Raw genomic sequence first — 11,643 nt, 5'->3', positions numbered from 1 at the left:
CAACTACAGTAATTAGTCTCTATAATTAGCCGCACAATAGATGTTAACAATGTCTCGATCTAACCCCGCAATAAAAAAACAGCACTCAAGATCAACAAACCACAAATCAATAAATAATCTAATGCAACACATTGACAGATTGCTGTGTGTGTAGAGTCATGAGAGCTTGGAGTTGTCCCCACAATAGAGTCCATTGGTCCTCTAGTGAGCTCAACACGGCACTAGCCTCAGTGTACAGATACTATATATAGGGAGGAGAAACAACACATGATAATCTTGCCATCCTCATTTCACGATTACCTCTTGTTCTGTCAGAGTCTGAGCAAGGGAAGCATTACATTGTAAGAGTGAAGTGTAGCCTCTCATGGCTTCCTTAGTCTGTGTAGACACGGCTGCATGTATGGGGGCTAATCAACACCCACACACACAGAGCACACACACACACGAGCTCACCACTGCATTTATGGGGGCTAATCTACACCCACACACAGAGCACACACACACGGCTGCATGTATGGGAGCTAATCAACACCCACACACACAGAGCACACACACACACACGGCTGCATGTATGGGGGCTAATCAACACCCACACACACAGAGCACACACACACGAGCTCACCACTGCACTTGACAGCCTCTGAAGACACTCTGGAAACCATTGTCTCATTTCTTCCACTAGAGGGTTGTGGTTGCAAGGTCTCAACAAGTGCTGCCGTGTGAAGGCGGCCGGAGTAATGGCATCGCTTATTATGTAGAGAGGTAAAAGTCAGTTTGCAGAGATCACATAACAACAGAGAGTCATTGTTCTCAATAGCAAGTGTTTGAGACAAGATTCTGTCCACATCTTCCACAGTTACTCCACTGGTAGTTAGGAGGTATCTTCTTAACTCTGACAAGTAGCGAGTTCTCTCAGTAGACGATCTGTCATTGTACACTTCCTTGTCTTGTTGACTTAAGGCTGACCAAAGGCGACCTAACTGTTTAGACACTTGCGACATTGATCCCGAACTCTTTATCTTTTGTCCAGCCATGTGCTCTGACAAGAACAGTCCGTAGCCAGAAGAGGGTGGTTTAGGGGGAGGGGCTACTCCACTCTTGCGACTCTTTCCCTTTGGCCACCCTCCACCATGACGTTTCTTCCTGTTAGGAGGAGAACTGGGAATGACTTGAATGGGAGTCACGTTGAGGCCCAAGCTAGTCCACGGGAAGACAAGGGAGACGGTGGGTTGAGGTCTACTTGGAGAGGGGAGTGCGGGAGGGTCCAATAATCGTATAATCTCCTCATCATTTCCTTCATCATCTTCAAGCAAGTACATTGGCATCTCCTCTGGAACACTGTCCAGCTCTGCACCTATACAGGGGGAAGGGGGTCTACACACACACACACACACACACAGGAGGGGGGTCTACACCCACACACACACACACACACACACACACACACAGGAGGGGGGGTCTACACACACACACACACACACACACACACACACACACACACACACACACACACACACACACACACACACACACACACACACACACACACACACACACACACACACACACACACACACACACACACACACACACACACACACACACACACACACACACACACACACACACACACACACACACACACACACACACACACACACACACACACACACACACACACACACACACACACACACACACACACACACACACACACACACACACACACACACACACACACACACACACACACACACACACACACACACCACCAGGGCTCGAAATAACAGTCTGACACCTGACAAAATCCGGTCATTATATGCACGTGACAGATCATTCCACGTGTTAGTCAGACATTTTGTCGGAGCATACATGTAGAGCTAGCCAGAGTAGGTTAGCTATTTTAGCACGTCCTTGTCGGAGCTCTAGTAGCTCAGAACAAGAAGTGTGGATAAATGGATCAGTGAAAATTACCAAGAATTACAAATTGCCTCATGGCTGTACATTGAATGTAGTTATAGCTAGCTGAGAGTAAGCGAACTATCTGAAGTTAATTCTTAGTTTGTTCTCTCACTTTGGCTGGTGGATCTCTCTCTACAAAGTTTCATGATAAGCTACGTATCAGGCCTAAGAAACTTGAACGAGTTTATTGATGGCTCATGGAATACTCGAGTGTCCAACTTAATTTCTTATTTTCGGGAAAGGACCATGGACCTGGGCTATAGCCCAAGATATTTGTCAAAAGCAGGCCCAAAATAGACTTCGAAGATCATACTGCCAGCCTCATGCACAAGATCAAGAACTAATTAACGACCGTGTGCCTAATTTTTAATAGAAATTATAAATAGTATGGCCAACTTTATATATAATATGTTGATTACATGTGTTGATTACATGTCAGAGCAAAATTACATTTTGTCGGATCAAAACATTAATTGGACTGACATTTCGCCGGTCATGCTAATATTTTTAGCGCGAGCCCTGACACACACACACACACACACACACACACACACACACACACACACACACACACACACACACACACACACACACACAGGAGGGGGGGTCTACACACACACACACACAAGAGGGGGGGTGTTACTGTACACACACACACACACACGCTCACCAGAATGGGACGACAGTGACAGACCAGGTAGAGACCTCAGTAGCTCAGGCCTGCAGAGAATGAAACTGCCTCAGTCAACATAACCTTTTTAAGTCAATCTGAACCTTTCATGATCAGCTGTCTGTGAGGTCCCCCCTATAAATACAAATTAATGATTATAAACACATTTGTACATTATTATTCCTGTCACCTATATTGTCTTGAGCATGCAAGCTCTTGTCGTCAGTGCGAGTATGGATCATGGTGTCTATTGTACTAGTACTCTCTGATTCTCCACTAAACACTTCCTTGAGCACATCCATATCCATGCTTGATCATTATGCAGCGCAGCTCAATCAGAGGTTCAAGGTTGTTGTAAACAAGTAGTCTAGCCACGCCCTCCCCAAGCAGTTGTACAACCCGAATTAAAACCCTAAGCTAGCTAGCTAGCTATGTCTCTGATGAGTGGACTCTGGAGACTGCCAAGACATGGTATGAATAGCTAGCTATAATTATGTTCCTTGTACCTGACCTACACATACAAGTACAGGTGTCGTGTATCAGCCTACCTCCTACCGTACATATGTACATAGGTGTCAATGTGTGGTGTACATACAGGTGTCCATGTGTGGACTCGTGGGATGTTTGTGCAAGTGCAGTCGACTCCAAACCCTAACAGTATGAAGTTTGTTCCTGGTGTGTCTGTGTTAGGTGGTGGTAATACTAGGGACTTCCCCACACCAGCCACTGCTAACAGCTCTCCGCTTGCCCGACAATTATTCAGGATCCATGGGGTTAAAGCTATCTTCCTGGGCAGTGACTTTGTCACTATCACCAAGGTATGTGTCTAGATCTACATGTTAACATAGCCGTGTGTGTCTACATACCTCACAACCATTCAGGTTGATGATGGAGTTGAGTGGCAAGTCCTTAAGCCTGAAGTGTTTGCTACCATTATGGACTTCTTTGCATCTGGTGTGCCCGTTGTGAGTGAAGAAGATGAGAACCAACTTGAACAACTAGGTACACACAACACGACCCCCCCCCCCCTGTGTGTGTGTGCATAATGACCCCCCTGTGTGTGTGTCATGACCCCCTGTATCTACTAGACGGAGAGGAGGACAATGAGACGGTGGCCATGATCAAAGAGTTGCTCAACACCAGGATTAGACCCACAGTACAGATGGGGGAGATATTGTATACAAGGGATTCCAAGATGGTGTTGTCAAACTTAAATTACAGGTGATTTTGTGTCTACCAGTTGCTACGGTGTTATGTGTGTGTGTGTGTATGCAGGGTGCGTGTACCAGCTGTCCTAGCTCTGTAGTTACACTCAAGATGGGTGTACAGAACATGCTTCAGTTCTACGTACCAGAAGTGAGGGAAGTGGAACAGGTAATCATAACACACTCTGTGGTGTGGCTGACCATCACTATGCTTGCAGGTATTGGATGAAGAAGATAATCTAAGTGAAGCAGTCTTTGAACAAATGGAACACAAATTGGACACCACTAAATAGCTCGATCATATAATGTACTTGCTGTTATTTTTATGCACATGACTGTGTGCGTGCATGTGTACTGTGCAGGCCTCCCAGATTGCCCACCTTATTCGTGACTACAAAAAGCAGAGAAAAATTGAACCTGTTGACATTATAATTATGATGGCAGTAGCTGCACAGAGCTGAATGCCTTAATAGTATTTGTGTCATCATGCATGCTCTATTATCTATGATGTCACTTGGTTAAACAATTCTAAGGTAATAGGGAACTGCTATGGCTGCCTACATGTACTTCATGCAAAATATAGTTGTCGCGCATGTCATGATAGCTAGAGCACATGTCATTTGCAGCCACGAGACAAAGAGAGAGCAAGACGAGGTGTACCTGCACATGTGTACCTGTGGCAGTGCCGGCTGTCTCCTTGTACGTCGGTCATCTTTTGGTGAGTGCTATACTGTACCCTATAGCTAGCAAGGTGATATTAATAGTGACAGCCAAAGTAGCTCTGTCCTTATATTGTTCTCTCATGTCTTACTCACAGATAACTACTCAACGCTGCACAGCACAGGATTCAGCATTCAATCACTCTCATAATTTTATTGTCATTTCATCTTTTATGGGGGACGCCCCACTCTTAATTTTTATCACTGAATGGCTGCTGACGTACGTATATATAAGAGCACTACAAGATACGACAGGAAAGGGTCAGTATAATAATTATGTATTGTCCCATGCATAGTGATGTAGTGTACTATCTGTTACTTCCTCTGGTATTCAGCCCCTTTAATGAGCACAGGATTATATAATACATCACTATACAATTATCTGCTGTATTCCATATTTTAATAGGGTACTGAATTTATATGGGTGTATGGTTGGTGCAACATAGAATCTGAGTAGGCGGGGGATGGAGTGGAGTGGACCCACCTCTGAGAGACAAAGGGCCAGTTACTGTATCATGTATGAATATTCTGTTGCTTGTACATTTCGTAGCATTATCAGTAATTGACTGTAGAGTAACATCTTGAGCTCCCCTTCATCACTCAATCTGCAGGCAGTGTATGTAATTTTCTGACAGGAAAGGCTACTCTAAACAGAGGGAGTCGGCCACAAAAGGTATAGTCTAATAATTATTGTACGGTACTTAGATGATCTTCTCTGTTTTGGGTCAGATGCAATTGCCTTGAATCACTAGCCAGTTAAAACATTTCTTCTACTCTGGGCTTAAGAATTGTATGTACCAGCATTGACCTCTACTACTGTGTAGCGGGAAAGTTTGTTATTTGAGCCCCCGAGAAATGTTGTATAGTTGTTCACATTTCAATGCCAGGAAACCATAGCTTTGCATGGTGCGTGGGAGTGTCTTCCATTTATATTACATGAAGTGTGAAGTGTGTTGTAAGTTTGTACAGAGAGGACTCCCATGGTGGCAATGATCTGATGATGGCTCCACTGCTCTGATGGACCAATGCAGGAGAAGTTATTCTGTATAATTATTACACTAAATTAATGTATGCCACTGTTTGGATCGGTTTCTGTTCTGCTCAGCTTCTTCCTCCAACTTGCTTACGCAGGCTAAGCTTATTCTTAGTTCATTCTTAGTTCATTCTATAGTCTAGTATATTGTCGGTTTGGTTGTTTTATGTTTTTCACCTGGTCATACGGAATCACTTCATTAATTTTTATACAGTGCAGACCACACCTCTATCCACACATTGTACCTGCACATCCTGTATATATGGGGCCACACCCCCACTCACTGTACTGATATGTGGTCACACCCCTATACATGGTAACCCTCTTGACCACACCTCCACCCATGCATTGTGTCGTACATGCTGTGTTTTTGTGTACAGTACACACATCATCCGTGTCTTTATCCCCACACCTAGTCGGAGGGAGCAGCAAGTTCTACTAAGAGCCAGCATCACCCACTAGCCAACACACTACAAGACTTACCTACTACCAGCTAGGACAGCACACCACCTGGGACAGACTCTACTATACCATGTGATACAATTTACTGCCCTCCCTTGCCCATGGATTGAATAATTATGGACACTCGCAGGACAACTAAGAGACTGACACACAATAATAGACACCAAAGGGCCAGTTACTGTATCATGTACGAATATTCTGTTGCTTGTACATTTCGTAGCATTATCAGTAATTGACTCTAGAGTAGCATCTTGAGCTCCCCTTTCTTCATCACTCAATCTGCAGGCAGTGTATGTGATTTTCTGACAGGAAAGGCTACTCTAAACAGAGGGAGTCGGCCACACAAGGTATAGTCTAATAATTATTGTACGGTACCTTCTCTGTTTTGGGTCAGATGCAATTGCCTTGAATCACTAGCCAGTTTAAAACATTTCTTCTACTCTTGGCTTAAGAAATTGTATTTTATTATTGTACCAGCATTAGGTAGTTAACTCCACTTATGCATTGACCTCTACTACTGTGTAGCGGGAAAGTTTATTATTTGAGCCCTCGAGAAATGTTGTATAGTTGTTCACATTTCAATGCCAGGAAACCATAGCTTTGCATGGTGCGTGGGAGTGTCTTCCATTTTTATTACATGAAGTGTGAAGTGTGTTGTAAGTTGTACAGAGAGGACTCATTGTACAGAGAGGACTCCCATGGTGGCAATGATCTGATGATGGCTCCACTGCTCTGATGGACCAATGCAGGAGAAGTTATTCTGTATAATTATTACACTAAATTAATGTATGCCACTGTTTGGATCGGTTTCTGTTCTGCTCAGCTTCTTCCTCCAACTTGCTTACGCAGGCTAAGCTTATTCTTAGTTCATTCTTAGTTCATTCTATAGTCTAGTATATTGTCGGTTTGGTTGTTTTATGTTTTTCACCTGGTCATACGGAATCACTTCATTAATTTTTATACAGTGCAGACCACACCTCTATCCACACATTGTACCTGCACATCCTGTATGGGGCCACACCCCCACTCACTGTACTGATATGTGGTCACACCCCCATACATGGTAACCCTCTTGACCACACCCCAACCCATGCATTGTGTCGTACATGCTGTGTTTTTGTGTACAGTACACACATCATCCGTGTCTTTGTCCCCACACCTAGTCGGAGGGACAGCAAGTTCTACTAAGAGCCAGCATCACCAACTAACCAACACACTACAAGACCTACCTACTACCAGCTAGGACAGCACACCACCCGGGACAGACTCTACTATACCATGTAATACGCCTTTGTATTACGATCATGATACAATTTGCTGCCCTCCCTCGCCCATGGATTGAATAATTATGGACGAGACTGACACACAATAATAGACACCAAAGGGCCAGTTACTGTATCATGTACGAATATTCTGTTGCTTGTACATTTCGTAACATTATCAGTAATTGACTGTAGAGTAGCTCCCCTTTCTTCATCACTCAATGCAGGCAGTGTATGTGATTTTCTGACAGGAAAGGCTACTCTAAACAGAGGGAGTCGGCCACACAAGGTATAGTCTAATAATTATTGTACGGTACTTAGGGTCAGATGCAATTGCCTTCAATCACTAGCCAGTTTAAAACATTTCTTCTACTCTTGGCTTAAGAAATTGTATTTTATTATTGTACCAGCATTAGGTAGTTAACTCCACTTATGCATTGACCTCTACTACTGTGTAGCGGGAAAGTTCATTATTTGAGCCCTCGAGAAATGCTGTATAGTTGTTCTCATTTCAATGCCAGGAAACCATAGCTTTGCATGGTGCGTGGGAGTGTCTTCTATTTTTATTACATGAAGTGTGAAGTGTGTTGTAAGTTTGTACAGACCCATGGTCTGATGATGGCTCCACTGCTCTGATGGACCAATGCAGGAGAAGTTATTCTGTATGATTATTACACTAAATTAATGTATGCCACTGTTTGGATCGGTTTCTGTTCTGCTCAGCTTCTTCCTCCAACTTGCTTATGCAGGCTAAGCTTATTCTTAGTTCATTCTTAGTTCATTCTATAGTCTAGTATATTGTCGGTTTGGTTGTTTTATGTTTTTCACCTGGTCATACGGAATCACTTCATTAATTTTTATACAGTGCAGACCACACCTCTATCCACACATTGTACCTGCACATCCTGTATATATGGGGCCACACCCCCACTCACTGTACTGATTTGTGGTCACACCCCCATACATGGTAACCCTCTTGACCACACCCCAACCCATGCATTGTGTCGTACATGCTGTGTTTTTATGTACAGTACACACATCATCCGTGTCTTTATCCCCACACCTAGTCGGAGGGAGCAGCAAGTTCTACTAAGAGCCAGCATCACCAACTAACCAACACACTACAAGACCTACCTACTACCAGCTAGGACAGCACACCACCCGGGACTTAATACGCCTTTGTATTACGATCATGATACAATTTGCTGCCCTCCCTCACCCATGGATTGAATGATTATGGACACTCGCAGGACAACTAAGAGACTGACACACAATAATAGACACCAAAGGTCCAGTTACTGTATCATGTACGAATATTCTTTTGCTTGTACATTTCGCAACATTATCAGTAATTGACTGTAGAGTAGCATCTTGAGCTCCCCTTTCTTCATCACTCAATCTGCAGGCAGTGTATGTTATTTTCTGACAGGAAAGGCTACTCTAAACAGAGGGAGTCGGCCACACAAGGTATAGTCTAATAATTATTGTACGGTACTCTCTGTTTTGGGTCAGATGCAATTGACTAGCCAGTTTAAAACATTTCTTCTACTCTTGGCTTAAGAAGTTGTATTTTATTATTGTACCAGCATTAGGTAGTTAACTCCACTTATGCATTGACCTCTACTACTGTGTAGCGTAAAAGTTCGTTATTTGAGCCCTCGAGAAATGTTGTATAGTTGTTCATATTTCAATGCCAGTAAACCATAGCTTTGCATGGTGCGTGGGAGTTTCTTCCATTTATATTACATGAAGTGTGTTGTAAGTTTGTATAGAGAGGACTCCCATGGTGGCAATGATCTGATGATGGCTCCACTGCTCTGATGGACCAATGCAGGAGAAGTTATTCTGTATAATTATTACACTAAATTAATGTATGCCACTGTTTGGATCGGTTTCTGTTCTGCTCAGCTTCTTCCTTCAACTTGCTTACGCAGGCTAAGCTTATTCTTAATTAGTTCATTCTATAGTCTAGTATTATTGTCGGTTTGGTTGTTTTATGTTTTTCACCTGGTCATATGGAATCACTTCATTATTATCAGTGCAGACCACACCTCTATCCACACATTGTACCTGCACATCCTGTATATATGGGGCCACACCCCCACTCACTGTACTGATATGTGGTCACACCCCCATACATGGTAACCCTCTTGACCACACCTCCACCCATGCATTGTGTCGTACATGCTGTGTTTTTGTGTACAGTACACACATCATCCGTGTCTTTATCCCCACACCTAGTCGGAGGGAGCAGCAAGTTCTACTAAGAGCCAGCATCACCAACTAACCAACACTACAAGACCTACCTACTACCAGCTAGGACAGCACACCACCCGGGACAGACTCTACTATACCATGTAATACGCCTTTTTATTACGATCATGATACAATTTGCTGCCCTCCCTTGCCCATGGATTGAATAATTATGGACACTCGCAGGACAACTAAGAGACTGACACACAATAATAGACACCTAACTGCATTTTTGCCATTAATATAATAAAAATAATTTTGCCATTAATTAATCATTAATTATAGTGGAATCATGCATGCCTGCATGATAGTAGTCTCATGAATGAGTCGTCCTTTGTCCCACATGCATGCCTGCATATGATATAGTAGTCTCATGAATGAGTCGCCCTTTGTCCCAAAGAATAGCCCCGCCCACTTACTATGAGTGCTGCGCTTTAAATATGCTTGTAGCTGTGTACGTGTATGGCAGCATGATGGCTACTCTATCCCTCTCTCTGCAACGGAGGGAGTACCACCATACAATGGACCAACCAACCACTCCATCATCCTGCCACTTGAACAGGAGGAGAGAGTGCTACCTATTCCAGTGGGTAAGTTACTGTGTGTTAATATTATTATTAAATAGCTTTGAGCTTGTGTGCATGGATTATCTTTGTATCTAGGTTAGTACTGATTAGAGCGTTGTACAGTTGGGATCATGCCTCAGGGTGATGTAGAGCCTGTGCTAGGCCCTGCCTTAGGGACTAGCTGTGACTCTGTTGACCTGTTGTATGATCAGCAAGTCGAGCGTCTTGAGCGATCCTTACCTTTGGGAAAACTTGACAGTATAGCATCTGTTCGATTTCTAGATTCCTTGTTTTTGGGATTCTGCCATCGCGTTGCGGTATCGGTAGCCCTGAAGGCATGGGATTTAGAAATCGGAACAGAGCAATACTGCCCAGTGGGGGCGCAATGATACTTAATGGTGATTGGACAGGAATGAGGCAGAATAGCTACGTTGTCATGACCCGATCGTACCGAGCATGCCACATGTCCTGGCACAGGTTCTATGTTGTTCTGAGACATGATACCTAACTGTTTACTGTTTACCTTGTTCTGTACTCTCTAGGGGTGTACAGTAATTAGGGTGGTACAACCACCAAGGCGAGTGTATGCTGTGTGGTGTATGGGTGACTATTCTATCCCTCTCTCTCTCTTCATGTGCAACGGAGGGAGTACCACCATAGAATGGACCAACCAACCACTCCATCATCCTGCCACTTGAACAGGAGGAGACCTCCTACCTATTCCAGTGGGTAAGTTACTGTGTGTTAATTATAAAATAACTTTGAGCTTGTGTGCATGGCAGGTGGCCCATTATCTTTGTATCTAGGTTAGTACTGATTAGAGCTTTGTACAGTTGGGATCATGCCTCAGAGTGATGTAGAGCCTGTGCTAGGCCCTGCCTTAGGGACTAGCTGTGACCCTGTTGACCTGTTGTATGATCAGCAAGTCGAGCGTCTTGAGCGATCCTTACTTTTGGGAAAACTTGACAGTATAGCCTCTGTTCGATTTCTAGATTCCTTGCTTTTGGGATCCTGCCATCGCGTTGCGGTATCGGTAGCCCTGAAGGCATGGGATTTAGAAATCGGAACAGAGCAATACTGCCCAGTGGGAGCGCAATGACACTTACTGGTGATTGGACAGGAATGATGCAGAATAGCTACGTTGTCATGACCCGATCGTACCGAGCATGCCACATGTCCTGGCACAGATTCTATGTTGTTCTGAGACATGATACCTAACTGTTCACTGTTTACCTTGTTCTGTACTCTCTAGGGGTGTACAGTAATTAGGGTGTATGCTGTGCTTATGCTTGTAGCTGTGTGGTGTATGGGTGACTATTCTATCCCTCTCTCTCTCTCTCTTCATGTGCAACGGAGGGAGTACCACCATAGAATGGACCAACCAACCACTCCTGCCACTTGAACAGGAGGAGACCTCCATTGAGTGCTACCTATTCCAGTGGGTAAGTTACTGTGTGTTAATTATAAAATAACTTTGAGCTTGTGTGCATGGCAGGTGGCTTTGTATCTAG

At 43.9% G+C, this 11,643-nt stretch overlaps 1 protein-coding gene and 1 pseudogene across 1 annotated transcript; one reads left to right on the top strand and one right to left on the bottom strand.

The window, feature by feature from the left end:
• Positions 1 to 39: 39 nt before the first annotated feature.
• LOC135351459 (uncharacterized) lies at positions 40 to 2,964 on the bottom strand. The gene is made up of 6 exons (XM_064550458.1): positions 2,823 to 2,964; positions 2,737 to 2,767; positions 2,633 to 2,682; positions 623 to 1,354; positions 301 to 392; positions 40 to 241 (listed from the first exon to the last, which is right to left on the bottom strand). The coding sequence occupies exons 1-6, from the start codon at positions 2,938 to 2,940 to the stop codon at positions 119 to 121; spliced, it is 1,146 nt and encodes a 381-aa protein (XP_064406528.1). The 5' UTR covers positions 2,941 to 2,964; the 3' UTR covers positions 40 to 118.
• On the top strand, positions 2,948 to 9,834 carry LOC135351473 (NFU1 iron-sulfur cluster scaffold homolog, mitochondrial-like; annotated as a pseudogene).
• The last annotated feature ends 1,809 nt before the right edge of the window (positions 9,835 to 11,643 follow it).

The sequence above is a fragment of the Halichondria panicea genome, chromosome 17 (genome assembly GCF_963675165.1).
Source record: "Halichondria panicea chromosome 17, odHalPani1.1, whole genome shotgun sequence".
NCBI classification, from domain to species: Eukaryota; Metazoa; Porifera; class Demospongiae; order Suberitida; family Halichondriidae; genus Halichondria; species Halichondria panicea.
The sequence above is the reverse complement of the archived record's forward strand: the minus strand, read 5'-3'. Positions and strand labels throughout refer to the sequence as shown.

What these genes read in the sequence shown, in the direction of transcription:
- LOC135351459 (XM_064550458.1), bottom strand. Translation starts at nt 2,940, where the DNA reads ATGGATATGGATGTGCTCAAGGAAGTGTTTAGTGGAGAATCAGAGAGT. An exon ending in AGAGGCTGTCAAGTGCAGTG is followed by an intron (nt 393 to 622) that starts GTGAGCTCGTGT and finishes CCATACATGCAG; the next exon opens with CCGTGTCTACACAGACTAAG. An exon ending in AGACTCTGACAGAACAAGAG is followed by an intron (nt 242 to 300) that starts GTAATCGTGAAA and finishes CCCTATATATAG; the next exon opens with TATCTGTACACTGAGGCTAG.